Source organism: Stenella coeruleoalba, assembly GCF_951394435.1.
Source record: "Stenella coeruleoalba genome assembly, chromosome: 2".
NCBI lineage: Eukaryota > Metazoa > Chordata > Mammalia > Artiodactyla > Delphinidae > Stenella > Stenella coeruleoalba.
In genome coordinates this window covers 84710408-84734047 of record NC_137147.1, presented here as the reverse complement: position 1 = coordinate 84734047, position 23640 = coordinate 84710408, and the positions used below count along the sequence as shown (strand labels likewise).

Genomic DNA, 23640 nt, shown 5'->3' with positions numbered 1-23640 from the left:
GTATGTGGAGAACCTAATGCAGCGCCCGGCGTCCTTCCCCAGGAAGCCAAGGAGAAGGTGGAGCAGATAGAGGGGCCCCTGCAGAGTGCAGAAATGGGGCAGGACCTGGGCTCAAGCTGGGGGCTGCAGAGACAGCACGGTCAGCTGGAGGCCGAGAGCCAGGCGCTGGCCGGCAAGATGGCTGCCCTCGTTCCCCAGGCCCACCAGGTGGTCAATACCCAGACCATCGTGGAGGAGACCCAAAAGTACCTCCAGAGGTACTCGCCTGCTCGCGCCGTCTCCACTCCATTGTGAGTAATTGCCACCATGTGAACCTGAGGGTGGTTTCACCCAGGGAGCCCAGCAGGGTGGCACCTACAGGCCCTGAGGTTGTCCAAGCCTCCTTCCCTGATGAGTAGAGTCATTCCCGTCAATAGAAATTGACTAGAGGCCAGATGAGAAACTCAGGCAAGGCTTTATTGGGGCCCCTGCTGCATCAGGGGGAAGCGAGAACAAACAGCAATTCCCTTGTTTGCCTGCTCACTCGGTAGAGCTTGTTCCTTATATGGGGTGAAGGTAGGGGTGTGTCCAGGCATCGGGCTGGGGGCGTGGCTTAGGTGTTTTGCCCACCCCTCTAGTGGTGGTAAGTGCAAAGGACATGAGCAGTACCCTACTTCTGTCCCGACACCCTGTTTTTGCCCTCGTTTTGGCTCTTCAGAAGTGGCAGTTGGGCTTTTTTGATCTTTTTATATCTTCTGTCCAGAATTTGCCCCAACTGCAAATGTACACAGTTATTTTTAGTCCCTTATAGTTTCTTTGTATTCCGTTGCGCAAGGAGACGTTTGTCCAGGTGCCAGCACTGCAGCGAAGGGTCCCAGGTCCCAGCCTGTCTCAGCTGGGGTCTGGGCCCTCTCTAGCTGCCTCCCCATCATCAGATGAGGCTTCCCCAGCCCCAGTCTCTTTCTTCATAGGTCCCTGGCTGGGCCAAGAAAAGGACTGAGCGTTACCCCTCACCTGTCCCCAGCATCCCCCATCTGCTCCCTCCACCCAGGTTCGAGTCCCTTCAGGGATGTCTGGCCGCCCGGCGACTGCAGCTGCAGGCCTCCGTTGAGCTGTACCAGTTCCACCACCTGAGCGACATAGAGCTCACTTGGGTGGCAGAACACATGCCTGCACCCAGCGCTGGCTCCGAGAAATACTTGAATGTTGCCCACAGTCTTCTCCGCAAGCACGAGGTATGGTCCTCATTTTCTCCCAGGATCCCTGATGTCCCATTCCCAGACCCTAGACGCCCTCCACCGCTACTCAGCGGTGCCTAATTGCCCCCAGCCTTTCTCTGCCAGCAAGTTTTGCCATGACTGAGCCCTGGAGCCGCATCCATGGCTCTGTTCTAGGCACCCCATGGCTAAGGGAAGCCCAGATTTGACAGCCCCTCATGCTGTTCTGTGGCAGGAGCTCCGCGCAGAGGTGAAAGCCCACCAGGGACAGGTGCGAAGGGTGCTGGGTTCCGGCTGCAGCCTTGCAGCCTCAGGGCGCCCCCAGGCCCAGCACATCGTGGAGCAGTGCCAGAAGCTGGAAGGCCGCTGGGCGGAGCTGGAGCAGGCCTGTGAGGTGCGGTAGGATGCAGAGGGCATGGGGTCAGGGGAAGTAGCCAAAGTCGGGCAGCCTGTGCGAGTGAGGTCTGTGGGCGGGACCTGGAACTCTCAGGGAGCTGGGTCAGTGGTGAGAACTCTGGGCCCGGAGCTGCTGGGTCCCCATGGGCAAAGAAGCCTCTTTTTGCTGCCTGCTGGAGAGCAGTGGCGTGATGTCCCCAAGGGGTGATGGAGGGTCGCCTCTGAGATCGTCAAGGTGAGTTGGCACCATTCTTGATAGTATTTCCTGGACATATCAGAGCTGGAGGACTGGGTGGAGGAGAAGTGGCCTCTGGTGAGCAGTCAGGACTGTGGCAGGGACGAGACAGCCACGGTCAGGCTCATCAAGAAGCACTAGGTAAGGTGTCCTGAGCGTCCCCTACATGGTCTGGACTGGGGTGATGATGGACCATGAGGAAGGGGTCTGTCACACGCCCAAAGTACACATCCTGCTTCTCGGAGGCACAGAGCCCTGCTCTTTCTTCCTGAAGACTGTCCAGCCCCTTCCCCACCCCCACCCAAATCCTGCAGGGCCCCCTGCTCACCCCCAGTTCCCCACCCCTTCTTCAGGCACCACCCCTTCGAAGAGCCCATCCCCCTTCTTTCATCTCTGTAGTGGTCCACACTCCTGTGGCCTCAGGATTTCTCTGCCGTCTCTTCTTGCTTCTTCTCCTCCCCCTGGGTAGAGAATAGATGAGTGAGTCACCCAGTCTGAGCTTTGCGTGCTGACGGGCCCTGCAACAGGAACTGGCTCTTCTTGGAGCTCCATGGAGGAGCTTGACCAGAGGGCCCAAACCCTCACTGGCCCCGAGGCCCCTATGCAGCTGGGCGTGGTGCAGGAGAGGCTCCGGGAGGGGCAGCGGGCACTGCAGGAGTTGGCAGCCACACGGTGAGGGGCGCTGTACCCCTCCCCAGGTTTAGGGGGTCTAGCCACGGTTGGCTGTGTCCATACCATAACCCCGAGTTGGAAGGAGCCCGTGACCCCAGGCCCACAGAGATGGCAGATGGTTCCTTGCTGTGTGTTGCTCCCCTCTTTCTGTAAATTCCTCAGTGAGGGCCCAGTGGGCAGGAACTTGGACCCCCAGCTCCTAGCTCCCCATCTCTTCCCCACATCCACACCCTCACCTGCCCTCTCCTGGCCTTCTTATGTTTACTCCTCCCTGAATCCAGAGCCTCAGGCTTGGGCAGAGACCATGAATAACCTCCTCCTTCAGGTCACCTGCTTTGGCTGGGCCAGCTGTCCCCAGGGGGGTGGGCAGCTAACTTCTGGGGAACCACGGGCTATCCCCACGGGGACCGGGAGCTGGAGGGGACCCTGAAGATGCACGAGTTCATGAGGGAGGCCGAGGACCTGCAGGGCTGGCTGGCCAGCCAGAAGCAGGCAGTCAGGGGAGGAGAGAGCCTTGGGGAGGAGGACGTTCTGGTGAGAAGAGGCCAGGGGTAGGGAGGAAGCCCCAAGGCAGAACGCTGTGGGCAGGGGGCTGGCCGGACTGTGTGGAGAAGGGGGCCCTGGGTCATGAGCCCTGGCTGAGGACAGGCCCTCTGGGTAGAGTGGGCAGGCCCTGCGGCCATCCAACCCCCCACGGTCCAGATGTCACTGAGGTGCCTCACTCCCCAGGCTGCTTGCTGTCTCGCCAGCTAGGGGCCACTCTGTCACCTACTCCCCTCTCCCCTCAGCGCTTCTGCACCAAGTTTGCAAAGTTTCAGCACCAAGTAGAGATGGGGGGCCAACAGGTGGCAACCCGCCAGCAGCTGGCAGAGAGCCTGCTAGAATGTGGGCACAGCGCCGCCCCTCAAGGCCCGTCAGATGCAGCAGGATCTGCAGTGAGTGCCCAGCGGACCCAGGGCATGGGTTTGGGGGAGGGTGCTGGGCAGGCAGGTCCTGGATTGTGAGAGGGCACGTGGTCCCGGGGCCACGCTGGCTCTGTCTGCACCTGAGGTGTCGGGAAAGGGGGATGCTTCCAGGGAAGCCGAGCCCGCCACGGGTGCAGGTCAGAGAGTCCTGCCCAGACCCCCAGGGACACTTTTCCAAACCTCTGGCTCCCGGGACTTGGAGGAGGGGCTGTGGGAACACTGCCTAGCTGCCCACTGGCTGGTTTGGATCCTCCCCCAACCTGTGAGCTTTGAGGCAAGGTCATCCTCGTTCATAACTCCTAGCACGGAACCTGACCCAGCCTTAGGAGCTCAGGGAGAGTTTACCGAGTAAATGAGGAATGGAGAGGAACGATTAGAATCTGATTGACTTATTGAGACTCGAAGGCACAAGATGTAAGGAGCATCAAAGAGCACAGGAATCAGTTAAGTGCTGAGCGTGACAACAGCAAAAGACTGAATTCAAAGCAAAGCTAGAGAGAGAGGCTCCAGGGCCAGGGCCAGACAGGAGAGGGGGTTCAGAAGGGGAGATTTGGGCCAGTCCTGGGTGCAGCCCAGAGAGCAGGAGAGCTGACCAGCCTAGCAAAGGGGGCGGAACGAGGTGCTAGGTGAATCGCTGATCTGCTGCCCGTCTCCCGCATGCCTGTGCGCAGGGCTGCCTGGTTGGAGCTGTGGGCGCTGACCCAGGCCCACGGCTGCCTGCTCCGAGACGCTGAGATCACCCTCAAAGTTCACAGAGATCTGTTGGAAGCCCTCACCCAGGTCCAGGTGTGAGCCCAGGAGGAGGAAGGGGCTTCTTTCTAGAAGTGGATCAGCGCCCCACCCTCCAGTCCTGATCCCCTTGGCCATCTCCTTTCCTTGGGAGAAAGCCACAGCCTCCCCATGTGGTGTGGCCTGGGACCTGTGTGGGCTGGGGGCCCAGCTGAGGAGACACGAGGGGCTGGAGCGTGAACTCGTGGGCACTGAGCGGCAGGTGAGCCCAGGTCTGGCTGCCTCTCCCCCGCAGGCCTGCCCATCTTCTCTCTAGCTTTTCCCCGCTCTCGGGCCACCGGTCAGGCCCATTGTGTATGGAGGGCAGGACCCCAGGAGGGAGCCGTGGGATAGGCAGGTCCTTCAGCCTCTAGGAGGACGTGACCCTTTTCTCCCTATCACTACCCTGCCCCCAGCTGCAGGAGCTGCTGGAGACTGGAGGAACGGTGCAGAAGCTGGGGCCCGGGCCTCAGGCCCAAGCGGTGCAGCAGAGGCAGCGGGCCCTGGTGCAGGCTTGGGAGGCCCTGAAGCTGCACGTGGAGCAACGCCGGGCCCAGCTGGAGCGGGCATGGCTCCTGGCCCGCTTCCATGCAGCGGTGAGGGCTCTTCCCTCCCCGGGCTCTGTGTGCGTGTGTGTGTTGTACCGTGAGTGTGCATGCACTAATGAGACCCTCCAACCCTGGAGGGAAGACGAGTGGGGACACGAGGAGGAAGAGCACTGGGCATGTGCAGGTGTCCGTCTGGCCAGGCAGAGGGCTGAGCGCAGGGGATGCAGCGGAGACTCCTCAGGTTTGGGTCAACACCAGCCCAGGTGAGTGACAGTGCAGTTAGGAGGCAGGGGTCCCAGCCAGAGCTCAGGAGGAGAAACAGCCCAGGAAAGCCCAGAACTGGAGATCTGCATGTCCTAGACGGTGACCTCTGGATCAGCCGGCATCTTTTCAACATCTGTGTTTAGCTCTCTGCTAGGAGCTGTGAGTGGGGAGAGAAGGTGATATAGAGCCTGTGAAAAATGGAATCACTGCCGTCAGGGAGCCTATCTAGCTGGGGGGGATGAGCCTAATACCCCAGAGAGTCAGATTGGGACAGTGGGCCCTGGCTATGGGTGTCCTAGGAGTCCCCTTATCCCGGTGCCTCATAGACAGGGAGACCCAAACTATGACACAGCAAAAAGGCTTGAGTTTAGAGACCCAACTCTGCCACTTTCTAGCAGTGTGGGCTCGAGCAAGGCACTTACCCCTAGCTTGTTACCCCCTGTGTGTGAGCGTCTGGAGGTTACAAAACTACCTCACACACGATGTGCAATTTACCCTTCTTCATCTGTGCAATGAGGTGTAGGGACATGGATCCAAGGCCGCTCCAGCTTTAACATGTGTTTGTACACAAATCAACAGAAGAGCGTTTGTAAGTATTAAACTGGAGATTCAGAGGACAAGGCACGCAGTGAGATGGCAGGGGGGCAGGGAAGGCTTCACAAGGCAAAGAAGGCCTTGGCCCTTGATGAACACGTGAGCTTGGAAGGGATGGAAGGAAGGAGAAGAACTTCTAAGCAAGAGGGGCAAGGGGAAGCCTAGGGTGGAGAGAAGTCACGGGCAGGGCAAGGAGGAGGCTGGTCTGGCGCCTGTGGAAGTTTAGTAGCCCTGGGGGGATGGGGTTGGACAACAGCGGAGCAGCGAGGTGACCGCAGGCCTCGTGGACCTCACCTGGGCTCTGAGCTGTGACAGCTCGGGGCCGCTTCAGTGTGTGAGTGGATCCAGGCAGGCGGCGGTTGTGCCTCCGAGGCTGGTTCTCTGCCGCCCCGCCCAGCCCTCACCCAACTCCCTCCCTCCGTCTCCTTGGGATCCAGGTGTGGGACTGCATCTCCTGGGCGCCTGTGTGTGACAGCAGCTGCAGGTGGAGGAGATCTCCCAGGATCCCGGCAGTGGCCTGCTGAAGCTCAGCGCCCACCAGTAGCTTCGGGCAGTGCTGGAGGCCCAGGAGGAGCTGCACCAGCAGGCTGCCCCGGTGGGCCAGCAGGCACTTTTGGCTGCAGGGACATCCATCACGGAGGTGGGCCCCCCTTTCCTGGTGCCCCCCCCAGCCTACCCCGCCTGAGCCTGTGCCCAATCACTGTACCCCTACCCCACTGCGCCATGCCGGCCTCTCCTCAGAGGCTGCCCTTGGGACCCGCTTCCATCTGGTCCATGCGGCTCTCCGGAGTGCAGGCTCTCCACACGCTCATGCCCAGGTCCAGGAAGGGCTGCAAGTCCTGCAGGACAAGCAGCAGCAGGTGTTCCAGTCCTGGGAGCAGAAACAGGAGAGGCTGCAGGCCATGCACCGGGAGCAGCTCTTCCTCAGAAAGCGTGGCCGCCTGGACGAGACCCTCACAGCCCGGGAGGCAGGTGCCCTCACCCCATAGGCTCCTAGCACACCCTCTTCTCCCCTCTGCCCTCTCCCCGACCTGCTCTCTTGCTTCCTGGGGCTCTGGCCCTTTCCCCGATGTGGAGCCCAGAGGCTGTGCACTGCCTCGACCCAGACGGCTGCAAATGGGGGTGGGGGGCCGGCTGGACAGTCCCTGATGGCCCCTTTGACTTTTCCGTGGGCTGAGCCAGGTCTTCCGGAGAACCAGTGCCCTGGGGAGCTCCGTGGAACAGGTGGAGCAGTTGATTCGCAAGCATGAGACATTCCAGAAGGTGCCGACTGCCCAGGACGAGAAGGTAATGGGTTTGGGGGATCCTGGGCGTGGTCAAGGTGGGGTGCTCGGTGTGTACCCACAAGCAATGCTGATGTTCGGGGGTGGCCTGGGGGGCTAGGGGTGCCTGGCTGGGGCTGACTGAGCAGAGTAGGACGTGTGGCTCAGGAGGGCCTGGGATGGGGTGGGCCACACTGCAGAGACACAGGGGCCACATGGCTCCAGATCAGGTAGTCACAGGGCAGCGGAGCGGGGGCCGTGGGGGGAGAGCTGGGGGCTGGTTCTGGCTTGCTGGGAGGACCGGCCAGCCTTGGGCCATGCAGGGCTGAAGGCGGGGCTCCCCCGAATGAGGAGCCGAGAGCTGAGTTCCCCCCAGCCCCACCCCGCCCACTGGAGGCGGCTCTGTGTGAGCAGGTGAAGATGCTCGGGGGCCCCAGGGTGCAGGACCTGCTCTGCAGCTTGCTAGAGCGCCGGGCTCAGGTGGAGGAGCTGGCGGAGAGCCGGGGACACACCCTGCACGCCTCCCTGCTGATGACGGCCCTCATCAGGGCCGCCTTCCAGGTCAGAGGGCCTCTCCAGCCCAGTACCTTCCACTTGGGCCACATTTCCCAGTTTACAGATGACGTCCGCCTTCACGGGCTCATTCAGGCCTCACCACAGCCCTGTGATGAGGATACTAAAGTTTGGAGAGTTAAATGGCTTTCCCAGAGGCCATGCTGGAGCCCAGACATTTGATTTGAAGACCCTGTACGTGGAGACCCCGCTGCTTCCTAAGCTCTCACAGAGCCAGGGCAAAGAGAGGCATTGGGAGGGAGCAGAGAAGTCCAGGGCTCCGGGGCAGGTGAGCCTCACCTCCAAAATGAGGTCCCACCCAAGCTCCCTGGCCAGCCCCTTTGTGTGGCTGCGGGGCCATCTGGGCCTGGGGCTGTCTTCCTGGGCTCAGACCATTGGATCTTATTTACCAGGCACTGCCCAGCCCCACCCTTGGGCCAGAAGCCAGCTACCTGGGCACAGCTGAGCGCAGGCGTGTGGGACGTTTCTGTGGACCGAGGCAGCATCAGCATCATGAGATTCATGTCCCCCCCACCCCACCAGGCCGAGGACTGGATCCAGGAGTGACTCCAGCAGCTGAAAGAACCAGTCCCTCCTTGGGGACCTGAAAGATAAGTTGAGGCACGTGCCGAAACACCAGGCCTTCGAGGCTGAGGTCCAGGCCCATGAGATCATGACCTCTGTTGCCAAGGTAACAGGCCCTCAGCCCACACCCTGCCCCAAAGTGAGGACACCAGGATGGCCAAGGGGAAAGGTCTGAGGCAGGGGGAGCCTCCCTCACCTCACCAGGCCTTAGTTTCTTCATCTTTAAAATGGGGATACTGCTTACCTCATAGGTAAGAGAGCATATACGTATGGTGGTGGTTACAGGAATCTATACATGTGATAAAACTGCCTAGAGCTATACCTTCCCACACACACACAGGTGCATGCATGTAAAAGCTGCTGAACTCTGAATAAAGTCTGTAGTCTAGTTAACAGTTACACCAAAGTCAGTGTCCTGGTTCTCATATGGCACTAGAGTTATGTAAGATGTTACCATCAGGGGAAGCTGGGGGAAGGGTACACGGGCCTTCATTATACACTTGTGCAATTTCCTGTGCATCTATGATTATTTCAAAATTTAGAAGAACAAGAATGCATGTGTGCCTGGGTGTAGTAGATGATCAATAAACTGCAGTTGCTCAGAACTCTCATTCAGCATCTCCTCCCCAGCCGCTACTCATACACACACCAAAATCAGTTTCCCTTATGCGGTATAGAGGAAAGACATTGGCCAAGTGCATTCACAATCATGTATTAAGAGCCCAGACATGCTAACCTCACCCCCTGAAGTAAGTATATGACTTTTTTAAAAGGCTGCAGTGCTCCAATCTAAGATGGCCTTTACTAATGGTGGAATTTCACAGCCACTGTGCCAGATGCTGTAGGAGAAAGAGTGTTAGTTAGATAGACTTGAGGAGTTGGGTTTGAGTCCTGGCTCTGCCATAAATTCACCAGGTTAGTCTCTGAGCTCTGCTCCAGCTTCTATAAAAGAGAGAAACCCCCTTCCCTGCGCACCTGTGAGACACCTATTGGGAAGCGCTTTGGAAATGTAGACCAGTGCAAGGCACTTTTACTGGGGCAGGACGCCTGCAGTCCATCCACCGTCAAGGACCCCAGCCCCGTGTAGCCGTGAACCCCACCCAGTGTCTAAGCTGTGGCAGCCTCAGCCCAGTGACTCCCAGGGACAGGGACACCCAAACCTAAGGAGGCTGGCACTCACCGTTTCATTCAACCCCTTACTTTGCTTTTCTTATCCTGAGAAGCTGCATTTTAACTTTAAAAGCTTCTGTTCATCAATGCGTGCCTGCCCTCCCCCTCCTGCCTGGTCCCGACCTGGGGAGCAGATTTCCTAGTCTTAGAGATGACCCTGGGCTACAGACCCCAGGTGCATCTTGCTCAGGGCACCTGGCATGTGATGGGATGGCCACGGCAGAGGAAGCAGCTGCCTGCACTCTGCAAACGTGCAGTCCCTCGAGCTCTCTCAGGCCCAAGCACACTCTCCAAGTATTGGTGCAGTGCAAAGAAGGGGCTCGGAGCAGGTGCCACAGATGCCCTCCCCCTGCACCTCCACAGGACACGGTGGATGATGCCCACATCAGGAGCGTCAATGACTTGTCCCTGCAGTCCAAGAACCAGGACCCTGAGCAACTCAACACCACCTGCCAACGGTGACAGCAGCTCAACAACAGGCCTGTCCCAGAGCCGGAAGCAGTGGGGCTGGGAGAGGGAGCTGGAGGGTCACCTCAGCCTCAGCCTTACACCCTCTCCGTCAGGTGGAACAGTTTCCATGGCAACCTGCTCTGCTACCAGCGGCAGCTTGAAGGGGCCCTGGAGATACACACGTCCCAAAAGCTGGATGACCTCACTCAGCAGATCGGGGAGAAGGTAAGCAGTGGAACTGCTGATGCAGCCAGGGAGCCAGTGCGTCCCCCCCCTCACCCGCCTCTCCTCTTCAGCTGGGTACCTGTAGGCAGGTCCCATCAGGGGGCCATCCGAGGGTCTGCCAGCCGTTCTTGGGGTCAACTGCGGACCTAGAAGCCCCCATTTGCTTCTAGGAGGCTGGCCCACCTGCCGCCTTTCTCTCCCAGAAGCACTGTGAGTCCAGAGGCCAGAGCATCCCGCTCCCCACCGTTTCCTCTGTTGTCCCCGAGCAAGGCCAGAACCCGCAGTAGCTTTGCCCCGGGATCGTGTCAGCAGCCACAGAGAAACCTGGCCTAGACGCTGGCAGAGGTGGGAGTGGGGAAGTTGTGCGTGGCCTGAGAAGCCCCCTGTGAAGCACGTGGCGCCCTGTTCTGAGCATGCAGAGGGCTCTGTTCTTACTGGCCCTCTGGTTCCTGCCTCACCCAGGCCAGCCCATCTCAGTTCCCTGCAAAGGAGCGAGGGTCAAGTGAGACCACGCATGTGGAAGCAGCACACCCGTGAAGGTTCCTACCGCCAGCGAAACTCCAGCCCCAAGTCTCTCCTGGGAACCTTCCTCCCTCACAGAAGGAAGAGACCTGTGGTCAGAGCCAGCGGCCTGCTCCAGCCCGCGGAGGGCCCTGGGAAGGGAATCAGGCTGGGTGCTTGCTTCCCACACAGAAACCCTATGGCCAGCGACCCCTCTGCAGTGAGGGAGGAGCTGGAGAAAAGGCTGATAATAACGCCCCCTTCCTCCCCAGGCCACCCTGGTCCAGGCCCTGGACTATGGGAAACATCTGGAGAGCATGCAGAGGCTGAGGCGGAAACACAAGGAGTTGGAGCAGGAAATAGGCCTCGTCCAGGCCCAGGTGGAGGTGTGCAGCTGGGTGTGGAGGTGGCCCCAGGCCCAGGGCACCTCCTCCGTGGGACCCTGGGCAGGCACGCGGCGGGGCGGGGACGTGCTTGGGACCGAGGGCCAGCCAGGTCCACTGAGCTGTACAACCACAGGCTGGGCTCCCCTGAGCACCACCTGCCTCCCTGCCCCAGCCGCCGACCCTGGCTTCCCTCACAGCCTGTAGAGCATGAGGTAGGCCGCTTCTGCCAGAGAAGCCCTGAGGCCGCCCACACCCTTGCCGCAAGCAGCAGGCAATGATGGGCAGCTGGTGGCAGCTCCGGAGTGGGGCCCAGAAGCGGTACAAACCCCCAGGCCTCTTTCCCTCACTGCTCTCGCTGAGCCATCCCCTGCAGCGTCTCAATCCCCACCCTTCCCTAAGAGTCTTTCTCCATCCTTCTAATAACCATCTGTATCGCCACCCTGTTAATTCCCAGCCCGTGGGCCCTTCTTTGGCTGAGGGGATTCAGGGACAGAAGGCACTGGCGGGGGAAGGGGGCTCAGAGGCCCTAGGACTAGCTGATGAACCCTGTGGCAGGAAGGAGTCGCTGGATGCCTTGCTCCAAGCTCAGAAGCGGCAGGCAACGCTGCAGGAATTGCTGATCTGGGCCCAGAGGCTGCGAGCTGAGATGGACGCCCAGAGCACCCCCAGCAGCCTCGCGGATGTCCAGAGCATGTTGGAGGAACGCCGGGATCGCAAGGTGAGCGGCCCAGACCCTGAGGCCCTTCTTGGGATCTCGCCTCCTCGCTGGCCTCCCCCTTACTGTGATCCCACTTTTCTCTTGGGTTCTTTCTGCATCGGCTACCTCTGCCTTTCTCCTCTTCCCTCTAATCCCCTCAGTGGTCTTCCCCACCTCTCTGCCCTCCCACTGGGCCTCTTCCCTCCCACTCAGGAAGCCTCAGCCTCTGGGATCTGAGCCCAGTCCTCTTACAGGCCGAGCTGGATGCCTGAACAGACAGCATCAGCCTGGCCCAAAGCATTGGGCAATGACTGCTTGCCGCCGGGCACCCATCCACCCCCAACATCCGCCAGGCCCCGGCTGGTTTAGACCAGGAGCTGAACAGCCTGGAAGGGGCCTGGCAGGAGCACCAGGTCCAGCTGCATCAGGCCTTGGAGCTACAGGTAGCAGCCTCCATCCTGCCCCCACCCCTGGGACCTGTTCTAAACCCACTGCCCCTCGTCAGAGCCAAAGCCAGAGAGGCTGCCGTGCCAGGGGCTTTTCCCACCACCACCCACCGCCTGCCACTCAGCTCACCCACGGCAAGTCTTGCCTGCTGTGGACTCCTTCTGTTGAGCCAGGCCCCAGGTCCCTGGTTTCCCACTGGGCCACCACCAGGGTCACTCCACCTGCACTGACTGGACCCTCTGCTCACTTCCTCTTGCCTTTTCCTTTCTCAACAGCTGGCTCTGAGCTCTGTGGAGCAGGTGGAAAGTTGGCTCTGCAGCCTGGAAGTCTGCCCAGCCAGTGAGCGTCTCGGGGTAGGTGCCCAGCAGGAGTGAGGGAGTGTTTGCCAGGGCAGCATTAGAGATCAAACCAGCCAGTGCTGCCAGAGCTCCCCAGGCCAAGGGCATCTCCGACCCTCAAGCACGTCGGTCACTGAGCGGTGGCTTACCCGTCCATCGCTGGCAGTCCTTATGCATCTGGGGCTGGGCCCTCTGTGGGAGCTCAGAGGGTGAGCCTGTGGCCCCTGACGCATTCTTGCCTCCTTTTCCCAACACCCTTCTCTCCTCTGCCCCCCTCACTTCCTTACACCCAGAGGTTTGCTTTTCCCGCAACTGTCCCAACCCCTGTGGCAGGCAAGCCTGACTCATGGGGGTCCTCAGAGGATGATCCGGGGCCGTTTCCTGTGCTGACGTAGCCTTACTGGGAGTGCAGAGGAGAGGGTGTCCCTGTTATGTGGAGGAGCTCCACCTGCCCTGGAAATTCTAACACTTGACCCTTATCCCCCGTGCCTTTCCTGGTTGAGAATCGCTGCCCTAAAGCCAGATACAGCCTTGAGGGATTGGGGGGATGTGTCTGGTAGGAAAGTAGATAGCTTGGGACTGGGAGGGGGCATCCCTGTAGACAGTATCGCTTCCCAGGACTCCTTGCTTGACATGGAAACAGTGCTGTGGAAGCAGAAGATGCATGAGCGAGACCTGGAGGCACAGGCGGAGATCAGCGCGCTGGAAGCCTCCACCCGCAGCCTGCACCAGGGTGGACAGCCCGAGGCCCAGGGTGCCCTGGGCCGGTGCCGGGCCGTGCTCCTGAGGTACCTCTGGCTCTGGCTGCAGGAGCCGTGGGTGGGCTGGCACAGGCATCAGGCTCTTTCCTTTCCCTTGTATCCCTTAGCCTGGGCTCACCAGGCTTTTCCAGGGGCTGAGTTCAGATGCCAGGGCCCCAGCGCGCCTGACCCTGCAGTGTGTCAACCTGTTATGGAGTCAGACAGCACATCGTCACTCAGCTGAGATAAAGGGGACTTTTAAAAAGAAGCACATGCTTAAGAAACTAAAAGAGAGATGACCTCACGAAAGGACCATACCAGAGCACAGCAGTTAGCCGGACGGCGCTGAGTTTCTGCGCTGCCCTCTCACAGCGGGACTTGGGGCAGATTCCTCAGAGTCTCATGTCTACAGTGAGGGGATAAAGATACCTGCCCCTTAGGGTTGTGGTCAGGATGAGGAAGGAATCCCTGATGTCCCGGTGTGGCGCCTGGCACTCGGGGGTTGGCATATGTCTTACGCTCATTTAACGGAAGCCGGCACAGCTATGAGACTCCAGTCTCTGCCTTTTTTCCACATAAAAGCCCATCTGGTTCAGCTGCCTCGTCCAGCCCCTCAGACGTTTAGCTCAAGGCAGATTTGGCCAAAAGCTGGATTCCAGATTGGTGGGGGTCTCCGTCCTTCCCAGAGAGCCCACCAGGGCCCACTGTGTTTGTGGCTCCTGGGCTGGTGCCCTGGCGGCCATGCCCTCCTCTTCCCTGCAGGTGGACCCCACCTGGGTACCCGAGGTCTTTGATTGACAGATGGAAAATGTTGGTTTGCTGGTCTCTGTCAACACTCCCTGCCCCCCCCCAGTCCCCTTAGGTGGTTCCTGGCAGGCCCGGCTGTCCCCCAGGACAGTGCCATCTTGACCCCCTCCCTCTCAGGCTTCCGGCATCCTCTAGGGGGCTGTTTTCATTCCATCAAGACTCTCTGCATCTCCTCTGCTCTCCACACCCTTTGGCAGCCCCAGCAGGAGGAGACAGACTCAGGGTATATTGATACACAAGAAAGGCTGTCCTGGGCGGGAAGGGCACACCTATGCACGTGTGTGTGCATGCGTGTGCATACACACACACCCATAACAGCTCCAGGTCCCAGTGAGCAGACCTGAGGCCCCTGACACCCTCCTTCCGGCAGGAAAGAGGCACTCCTGGAGCAAGCCAGGACCTGTCGCCACCAGCTGGAGGAGCTCGGGCAGCTGCAGCCTTTCCTGCAGGGTTCCTACGAGGTTGGCCGGCGTGGGGAGTGGTTGTGGTGAGAGAAGGGGCTGCCCCCCGGGACAAGCCACTCTTCCTCGGGGCAGCCCAGAGGTTAGGGGAAAGGAGAGCCCTAGGCAGCAGGGCCTGTTCCTCCCGGTGTGCCCAGGTGGCTGCATGGCTGAGGGAGAAGAACCTGGTGGTCCTGGAAGAGGGCTGGCAGGACCCAGCCGGGCTGCAGGCACAGTTGCGGCGGCCGCAGAATCTCCAGGCGCAGGACACGAGTGTACACCACCAGCAAAGGCTGCAGACGGTGAGGTCTTGGGGACCAGGGATGGGCTTACAGGCCAGAGCAGGGGGTGACCCCACAGAGCCCTGGCAGCTGGCTCTGAATCACAGCCGTGGATGGCCGACCTTCAAGTGCCTTCTGCATACAGATGCCGTGCTAAGCACCAAAGGGCCATGAGACGCAGTGGCTTCCCTGGGCACCCTCCAAAAATAGTGCCTTTTCAAGAATTTTAAAGATGGTGTTTTGGCGTGATGGTTTTAACAGCTCTCTTGGACAGACATCAGAGGACAGAGTCAGGGTATGTAGCCAGCAGTCCTGTTCGTGTAGGAGTCAAAGTATAGCACCTTTTAAATTTACCCTCTTCCACCTGCAAAGGGCAGGCCCCGACCCCAGGCTGCCTCTCTGTGATATAAAGTACCCTGCTAAGTATTTGAAATGTTTGATCTCATTTAAACAAAATACCCATTATTATCTCCATTACATGGATAAGGAAAATGAGCTCAGAGAGGTTAAGGAACTTGCCCAAGATCACACAGCTAGCACACAGACTCTGCAGCTGTGGGGCTGGTGGTTGGAGCCAACACGAGTGCCCTGACACCAGCAGTCCTGAGTCCATGAGGTGTGTGCCATGTTGTGGCTGTAGGAGGGGCAGAGGCTGCTGTGGGATGGCCTCACATCCTCAGAAACCATGCAGGAGCGGCTGCAGGAGCTGAGAGAACTCTGGGAGGAGCTACAGGCCAACTGCCAGAGGAAGGCAGCCAAGCTACAGGAGGCCCGTGAGGTGAGGCTGTGCGGCCCTGGAGCGGGCTGGGTGCAGCTCTAGATTCTCCCTCTCGTGCCCACCTCACATTCTGCCCCAGGCCCTGCGTCTCCGGCACAGCGTGGAGGAACTGGCTGGAGCCCGTGGAGCTCAAACTAAGAGTCCCCATCGGGGGCCCAGAGCAGCCTGGGCTGGACGAGCTCCTGGGGGCTCAGGAAGAACTGGACAGGCAGGCCGGGCACGCACAGGCCTTTGTCCGGGAAGGCCACTGCCTGGCCCAAGATGTGGAAGAGCAGGCCCAGCGGTGCTTCAGCGGTAAAGCCGTCCCTCCTCTCTGCCCCCCAGCTCGGCTCCTCGGGGCCCTCCCTGCCCACGGTGAGGGGCACAGAGCGGGCGAGCTGGTGTGCAGGTCACAGTGTGGCCCTGATCCTGACGACCAGGGTGCCCCCTGCCCCGGGCCCGCCCTCCACTGCTGCAGGTTCGAGAGCCAGCGGGCGCCCCTGCGGGAGCGCAGGACAGCCCTGGAGGCCCGGAGCCTCCTCCTGCAGTCCTTCAAGGAGGCCGACGAGGAGATGGTCTGGGTGCGCGAGAAGCTGTCCCTGACGGCCGCTCAGGACTGCGGCCAGAGCCCCAGCGCCCTGCAGCGCCTGCAGGAGAAGTGCCAGGTGTCGGCCCAGCGGGAGGGGCGGGGCCATCGTCAGTCGCCTCGGGCTGGAAGCTTCTGCCTGGATTCTTTGGCGGTCACAGGGGCAGGGTTCTCTCTGGGGGCAGCTGTGGGATCCCACCGGGCTTGAGACGTGACTCTGGGTCCCCCGAGGAGCACCCAGGAGCATCCCCCGTCTTCCTCCGACTCTGCAGAACCTGGAGACTGAGATGAGCAGCCCTGAGGCTCTGACCCAGGCGGCGGTGGGCACAGGGCGCGAGCTGGTGCAGGCTGGGCACTTTGCTGCCCGTGACGTGGCTGCCCGGGCGCGGCAGCTGGAGGATGCCGTGGGCCGCCTGCAGGCAGAGGCTACACAGAGGCGACAGCGGCTGCAGCAGGCTCAGGAGGCCCAGCAGTTCCTGATGGAGGTGAGGGGGTGTGATGGGGCACGAAAGGGTGGGGGTTGGTCATGACGACACCCAGAGGGTAGGCAGGGCTGGAAGGTAACCCCCAGGTGGGGCTCCGGGCTCTCTGTGCATCTTCTATCTTCTGTCACCTCCACTAAGTTGTCTCCTGTTCCCAAGATCTTCCTTCAGCATGTTTCCCAGGAAACAGCCCACTGGGTTTGGTTTGGTTTGGTTTTGCTGTTTTTTCTAAACCAATGATTCTCAATCAGTGCATCACATGAGTATCACCTGGAACTTTTAAGAAGTGCTGACACTCAGCTGTATTCCAGACCAAATCAGAACCTTACGGGGTGAGAGCCAGGCACAGCCAATTGTTAAAGCTCTCAGGTGATCCCCGTCAGCCAAGTTGAGAACCACTCACTGCTCTGAATCTCGAGGCCATGAACTCAAAGTTGGGAGCCCTGGAGGGCATCGCCCAGGGAAACCTGTCCTCTATGCCACCCCAGCTCCCAGAGGCAGGATCCTGGCTGGAAGAACGGGGCTGTGTTCAAGAACGGGACATTGAAGATATGGGCCAGAGTGCCGAGGCCACGCAGGCCTTTCTGCGGTGGCTGGAGGCCACCAGGAGAGACCCGGAGGGGTTCAGCACACGCATCGAGAGGCTGCAGCAGACAGCAGCCCTCCTCGAGAGCGGGCAGAACCCAGAAATGTGCGTTGGAGCCAGGCCCAAATAGGGAGGAACAGGGAGGGGCTCTCCCTACAGAGGCACGAGGCCGGTCCAGCCTGGAGAGGAAGGGCTCCAGGCGGACTGTCCTTCCTGCCGCAGCCCCAAGTTGCTCGCCCTGATGCTCGCAGTGAGGGACACCCACTCGGGGCTGTTGCGGAGAGCGGAGGGCAGGGGGCAAGGCCTTCGGGAGCAGCTGCAGCTCCACCAACTGGAGCGGGAAGCCCTGCTCCTGGACGCCTGGCTGGCCAGCAAAGGTGGCCACTGCTGAGTCCCAGGACTACAGGCAGGACCTGGAGCCCGTCAAGGTGAGTCACTCCTGAGCGAACCTGGAGGAGAGTAGATTGAGTGGCCCACAAGGGCAGAGAAGGGGGAGGGGGCCACACAGGAAGTGGGCGGCTCTGGGAGGATCCCCGTGGTCCTAGAGGCAGGGCCAAGGGACGTCAGGAGTGGCAGATTCTGCCGAGCCCTTCAGTAGCTTTGAGAGCTGCTGGACGCCACCTCCAGAGTGACCTCCCTGGCCCTGCACCCTGCAGGTGCTGGAAGAGAAGTTCGATGCTTTCAGAAAGGAAGTCCAGAGCCTGGGACAGGCCAATGTGCAGGCCCTGCGGAAGCAGGCAGGCTCCTTGGAATGGGCAGCACCCAGGTGCTCTCCCCAGATTCAAGGGCAGCGGAGTCACATCGAGGCCATTTGGGAGAGACTGGACCGGGCAGTGAAAACCCGCACACAGGTAGGTGCCCTCAGTCTCAGCCAGGGGCAGCCAAGGGGCTGGGACAGCTGTGTAACCTGCCTGGGCCAGGGACAGGCAGCCCCACCGTGTCTGTGTGTCTGTGTGTGGAGCAGGGCGGCTGCCTCCAACTGCCAGTGCCAAGCAGATCAGAAGTCGCAGTCTTCCACCTCCAGCCCTCTCCGAGTCTCTCCACTGATGTGGTTTCCCCCTGGCAGCTCACACCTCCAGGGAGAAACAGGAAGCATGTCTGGCCAGCTCCTGACCCCCCCCCCAAAGCCCCCTCCAAACATAGGCTTCAGGTTTATTAGACACAGGCCCCGTTGGTCTCTTGTCCTTCACCACACCCGCTAACTGGGCAAGACCGCTCCAGCCATTCACTCTTCTCATCTAAATGCTCTGAGTGGATGTGTGCTGAGGGCATCCCCAGCGTTGCTCTATGACCTTCGCTCTCAGCCACAGCTGGCAGTTTCTAGAAAAGCAGTCCAGGTCCCCGAGCCCCTGACAGAGCCTGCAGCCCAGGGATACCTCCTCTGAGCGTCCTGGCCAGGCAGCCTCCTGAGGCGACCCTCTTCATCTCAGCCAGGTGCCCCCAAAAGAACGTCCTCCCTCCTGTGGACTCATTCCCACCTGCTTCCAAGCCCCCACCTCTGCCCCTCTCATGAGTTGGGCACTGAAGACCCTCTCCTCACAGAATCCCCCAGGGCCCTACCCCGTCATCAGTAACATCACACATTCACAGAGCAGCTGCCACATCTGGGACATTTCCTGTACCCGGTGGTCATGAACGAGTCACCAAGCCCCATGGACCTCCTTGTTTAAAAGGAAGTGGCCCGGAAGGTTACACCTCCAGGGAGAGAGGACCCTGGCCGGAGCAGGCCCGCCCTCCTCTCTCAGAACCTGGCCATGGCCCGTGAGGTCTGCGGCTTTGAGCAGGTAGCAGCCGAGCTCCGGGGCTGGATGCAGGAGAGGGCGGCCCCGGTGGCAAGAGATGCCTGTGGCCGCAGCCCGGCGCCAGTGCAAACCCTGCAGCAACAGCACAGATGCCTGGAGGTAAGGGTCCACGCCCCGTGGGCTGCCCGTCTGACCTCCTCCCCTGGGTAAGGGGACCCCAGAGGTGGGAAGGGAGGCCCTGCCTGCCCGGGCTGTGGAGGTGGGCTTCTCAGAGTGGATGGGTGCTCCCTGAAAAGGAGCAGAGGCATCAGGTTGCCAGGGGGTAAGGCCTGATTCTGGCTGCAGGAGAGACTGGCAGCGATGGAAAAGGAGGGGGCCCAGGTGCAGATGGAGCCCTGCCAGCTGGGCCAGCTATACCCTGTGGCTCAGGAGGGCCTGGCCAAGCAACTGGCTGAGGTGCAGGAGGCCTGGCCACCCTGAATGCGAAGGTCCAGGAGCGGGGTCAGCAGCTGGAGGAGGCTGCCCAGGGCCACGCCTTCCTCGGACGCTGTCGGGAACTGCTGTAGGTGGCATCCTGCCCCGGCTGTTGGCTCAGCTCTGCCCTGCAGGGCGGGGGTCACCCCAGCTCTTTGGGGGGTATAGTCCCCATCTCCCTATGCAGCTCATGCCCTGCCCCCCACCCCAGTCTGCCCTCCTGGCCCTGACAGCAGCTTCCCCTCCCTGCCCCACAGAGCATGGGCTCAGGAGAAGCAGGGGCTGGTGTCCTCAGAGGAGCTGGCTGGGGATGTGTCTGGGACCGAGTGGCTCCTGGAGCTGCTGGAGGAGCTGGGGCAACAAATCAAGGGGCACTGCCGTCAAGCCCAGGATGTACAGCAGGAAGGGCAGCAGCCGGTGGACAATGGCCGCTTCATGTCCCTGGAGGTACGAGCACAGACATGGGTCTTGGGCTGAGCTGGGCACACAGCCAGGTTACCCAAGGCCTCGGAACCCTGAGCAGGAGCAGGGGGCGGAGAGAGGGGGGCAGAGACGGGGAGGGTCCAGGCCTCACGGTCTTCCCTCGACACCTCTGCTGGGTGCTCCAGCCCTGCCCCACCCCGTGGCTCTGCCTGAGCATCTCACCCCCAGTGCCCCGTCCCCGCAGATGACAGAGTGCCTGCAGGAGCTGGACGGTTGGCCGTGGGCACTCAGGGAGGCCTGGGCCCTGCACTGGGAGCGCTGTGAGGGGAGCTGGCGTCTGCAGAAGCTGCAGCAGTGGCTGGACCGGGCCGAGGCCTGGCTGGCGTGCCAGGAGGACCTCCTGCTGGACCCCAACTGCAGGGTGAGCCGAGGCCCTGCCCCTTAGCTGGCTGCACCGTCTGGCAGCTACAGCCAAGGGCAGATCCTGCTGCTCCCCTGCACCCTGGGCCCCCAGCCAGGTTGCAGAGGGTGAGGGAATGGCTCTCTGCACCCCCGAGGGCTGGGCCGCACCCTGGCTTGCTTCTCCCCAGCGCTCGGTGTCAGATGTGGAGTGGCTGCTCCACAGACACCAGGACTTAGAAAAGCTGCTGGCTGCCCAGGAGGAGAAGTTTGCTTACTGCAGAGGAAGGCAGGGGTGAGCGGAGGTTGAAATGAGGGTGCACTGGGAGATAGGGGCCTGGGGGCCCATGGGGGTGGGCGGTCCTGGTATCAGCCCGAGAGTCAGGCTCTCTCCAGGCGCTGAGCCCACATCTGACCCTTCAGGAAAGCCCTATTCTTTCCCTTGCTGGCTGTCACGTCCTGTTGCCCACATCTCCAGGTAGGCTAGGGCGCCGTGTGCACTGGGATGAGGGAAGTCTCCTGAGCTGGAGCAGGAAAAGATGAAGAACAGTGAGGACACGGGGGCTCTCTGGGTGGGAGGCACGTGGGGAGGAGAGGCTGGGGCATGGAGCCCCCCAGAGCCCTGGCCTGGCTCCCCTCCCGAAGGTGGAACAGAAGCCACAGGTGAAGGAGCTGAAAGCTGGGAGAGGTGGCAGCGGGCTGACCTCCCTCCAGCAGAGCCCTTGGGAAGCTGGCGGCCCAGAGCACAGCTGACCGAGACAGCACAGCTGCAGCCACGTGTCCCCGTCGGGCCTCGCATACCCTTTGCCACCACTGTCTCCCTCGAGAGCGCGGCAGGGACCGTCGGGGTAGGGAGCCCACACCCCGAGCCAGCACTTCAGTACCAGGGACCAGGGGGGTCACCAGGGATGAGGAGGTTGGGGAGGGTTAGATGCCTCGCCCACCTTCCAGAGGTGGGCCCCATCTTGCATTTTCAGGATGCAAAGCGTGCCCCTGCCATGGAGACTTTTGGAGCTTATGTAGGAGCTCCTGCCTGGGAGGAGCCAGGGAAGTGCCCGGAAACTGCTTCCACAGCAGCTGCCCTCCACAGAGCCACTTGAGGGCTGAGGGCAGCGGGGCCTGGCGGGCTCGAGTTGTGGTGCCCACCGCGGCAACTGGACAGTCTGGCTCCCCGGGGCCACTTCACAGCTTCTGTCCTCGCCCAAGTGGGGGTGCGCCCCTCATCTTCCTCTTCCTGGGTTCCCTGGAAGTTTACCCCCTGGCTCCCTCTTCCCCATGGGCACCTTGGTCCAGTCCAGTCCTTTCCCTGGGAGCCTCTGGAGACACACAGGCTTTGGCGAGGCTGGTGCAGCCTCACGCCTTCTCTCCACAGCCCGGCATGAGCCCCAGGGACGGCTGCCCTGGGGCCTCGGGGGGCAGCTGCCCGAGCCTGCTCCAGGACGAGCGGATGGCAGCCAAGGTACTGGGCAGTGGGTGGGCGGGCAGAGGACAAAGAAGGACCCACAGGGAAGAGCAGAGACAGTCGTGGTAAACTCTACCGCTCGTTTCTCCTCAGAACGCGGCTTCCACAGCCACCCTTGACCTCGCAGAAGCCCAGCGTGAGAGACCAAGGGATCACCAAGATGGAAAACACACTTTCTCCTTAAGGTGAGGGCCATGTCGGGGGAGAGACACGCTGACTTGACAGGCACAGCCCCCCAAGGGCAGCTGAGAGGGCTGGAGGCAGCTGGGCTCATGACTGGGCCGCAGGCTGCCTGCGGTAGAGACCGTTTGCAGCACCATCTGAAGGGCAGGCTGAGAGCTGGCATGGAGCCCCGAGCAGCGCGGCAGGCAGGCTCCAGGGGAAGCCTGGGGAACGGGGCAGGCGCGAGGGGCATTGATTCCCTGGGCCCCAAGCTGCTGGCACTGGATGCGTCCTTGGAAGTTTCACATCTACTATCTCTGTGCCTGAGAGGTAAGTGGGAGTTTTTTTCTCAATTTAAGGCCCAGAGAGAGTAAGCAACTTGCCAGAGATCACATAGCTACTTAGTAGAAGCGGAGCCAGGCTTGATGCCCTGACAGCCTCCTGGTTCTGTTCACCCACTTTGGAGTCTGACTCCCCTGAGCCTTTCCCTCAAGGATCTTCATGGGCTTCCCCATGCTCTGCTCTGCTAGTGAGGCCTTTTCTAACCTTGTAGTCTTCAAACAGCTCTGAACGCACCTCCCTTGGGGTGTCTTATAGACAGTGGCCAAGCCCAGCTCTACTGCTAGGAGGAATACACAGAAAGCACCCCTTAGACCAGAAATCTTTCATCATTGTGGTCTGACAGGCTCCGTGTGGAGAGAGCATTTAGGGGCCCCACCTGGGAGTCCCTCTGGGTTCCTGGCTCTGTTCCTTACACTGTGTTCCTCTGGGATCTCCCTGAGGCTGTCCTTCCAGAATCCCAAAGGGACCTGAGTTTCTCCAGGCTAAGCCTCCCTGAGCCCATCGGCATTGTCTTCCAGGAGGCCGGATGCACTGGGGGAATCTGCCCCCGAGTGCTGGGCCTGGGCTGCCTCTCAGCGTGGGTAAGGCTTGGTGTGTGCAGAGTGGCCAGAAGCACGTGCCTCTTAGACCGTTCGGGCCGCTATAACAAAGATACCACAGACTGGGTAGGACTTGAACAACAGACACTTACTTCTCACAGTTCTGGAGACTAGGAAGTCACCTCAAGGCCCCTCCTCTTAATACCATCAGCTCGGGGGTAGGATTTCAAGCCATGGCAAGGAGGAAGGAGCAGGCATGGAGTCTGCTGCTGCAGATGGCCAACTCCCGGGCCAGGCTGACCGCTGTTCCTCCTTGGCTCTGCAGCCCCCAGTCTGAGCCCAGAGCTCCGAGCCAGACCCTTGGGCTTCCCGGCTGAGCGCTCTGCTGAGAGGGTGCTCGGCCCAGCCGGTAGGGCACCTGGGTGTGTGGGTGGGAGTCCTGAGCCCCCATGACTGGCACAGACGCTGCCCTCTTAGGCCCAAGGAAGGTCCTGGAACTCAAACTACACTGCTCAGGTGTGGGGCCACCCCCACCCTGTCACGGTCTCAGCAGTGACGACAGAGTCCAGACCTGAGGCTCCCTTTCCCCCCAGGTTCCCCGGCTGCCCCCACCCTCCTCGCCGAGGGAGACACGACTGCGCCGACAGCCACCCTTGGCCCGTGGGCTCCCGTAGAGGAAACTGCACGAGGCTCCCGCCGGCTGTCTTGCTCAGGCCAGACCCACGGTGAGTGTACCCGGCTTCCCTTTGCACACACCAGGAAGCCTCCCGGGTGCCCACACACTCTCCCCCTCCTTGCTCTCCTGTCCTTCCTCTCCAAGATGCAGCACTGCTTGCAAGGTGGCCAGACCCCTCCTGCACCCTTGCTCCTGTCCCCACTCTCTGTCTCCATCCTCCCAGCTTTTCCACAGTCCAAGGACTAGGTCCCTGCTCCAGGGGGGAAGGGGAGGAGCCTTACTATCCCAGAGAGCCCGGAAGTCAGGATGTCACCCAGACACACACCCGTAGACCCCCAAGACCCACAAAGAGGTTCACACACAGAACAGACCTACACACAGCCTTGTGCCTGAGGACTCACATCACAGCAGGGGTGGCAGCCAGTCATGGTGTCTGGTGTAATTATCCACTCCTGCAGGACCTACAGCTTCCAATTTATGATTCAGATGAT

At 60.9% G+C, this 23640-nt stretch overlaps 1 protein-coding gene across 1 annotated transcript in view; it reads left to right on the top strand.

Annotated features, from left to right (window-relative positions):
• SPTBN5 (spectrin beta, non-erythrocytic 5) overlaps window positions 1–23640 on the top strand; it is a 45709-nt gene that overhangs the window by 21637 nt on the left and 432 nt on the right. Inside the window, 55 exon segments of the mRNA XM_079913589.1 lie at window positions 43–257; window positions 1031–1214; window positions 1432–1590; window positions 1852–1965; window position 1968; window positions 2341–2364; window positions 2367–2499; window positions 2904–3033; window positions 3288–3404; window positions 3406–3434; window positions 4136–4244; window positions 4279–4455; window positions 4649–4828; window positions 6076–6105; window positions 6111–6179; window positions 6183–6278; window positions 6380–6456; window positions 6498–6606; window positions 6821–6925; window positions 7315–7461; window positions 7996–8016; window positions 8020–8049; window positions 8051–8143; window positions 9571–9665; window positions 9771–9882; window positions 10656–10969; window positions 11325–11487; window positions 11721–11735; window positions 11739–11774; window positions 11778–11909; window positions 12189–12266; window positions 12870–13039; window positions 14169–14259; window positions 14397–14540; window positions 14665–14669; window positions 14794–14851; window positions 15160–15297; window positions 15377–15591; window positions 15665–15941; window positions 16135–16375; window positions 16738–17035; window positions 17153–17303; window positions 17305–17358; window positions 17587–17781; window positions 18604–18831; window positions 19018–19141; window positions 19144–19234; window positions 19404–19593; window positions 19814–19990; window positions 20160–20238; window positions 20241–20273; window positions 20392–20446; window positions 20920–21427; window positions 21524–21615; window positions 23067–23198. Of these exon segments, the coding sequence (XP_079769715.1) occupies window positions 43–257; window positions 1031–1214; window positions 1432–1590; window positions 1852–1965; window position 1968; window positions 2341–2364; window positions 2367–2499; window positions 2904–3033; window positions 3288–3404; window positions 3406–3434; window positions 4136–4244; window positions 4279–4455; window positions 4649–4828; window positions 6076–6105; window positions 6111–6179; window positions 6183–6278; window positions 6380–6456; window positions 6498–6606; window positions 6821–6925; window positions 7315–7461; window positions 7996–8016; window positions 8020–8049; window positions 8051–8143; window positions 9571–9665; window positions 9771–9882; window positions 10656–10969; window positions 11325–11487; window positions 11721–11735; window positions 11739–11774; window positions 11778–11909; window positions 12189–12266; window positions 12870–13039; window positions 14169–14259; window positions 14397–14540; window positions 14665–14669; window positions 14794–14851; window positions 15160–15297; window positions 15377–15591; window positions 15665–15941; window positions 16135–16375; window positions 16738–17035; window positions 17153–17303; window positions 17305–17358; window positions 17587–17781; window positions 18604–18831; window positions 19018–19141; window positions 19144–19234; window positions 19404–19593; window positions 19814–19990; window positions 20160–20238; window positions 20241–20273; window positions 20392–20446; window positions 20920–21427; window positions 21524–21615; window positions 23067–23198 (7040 nt within the window).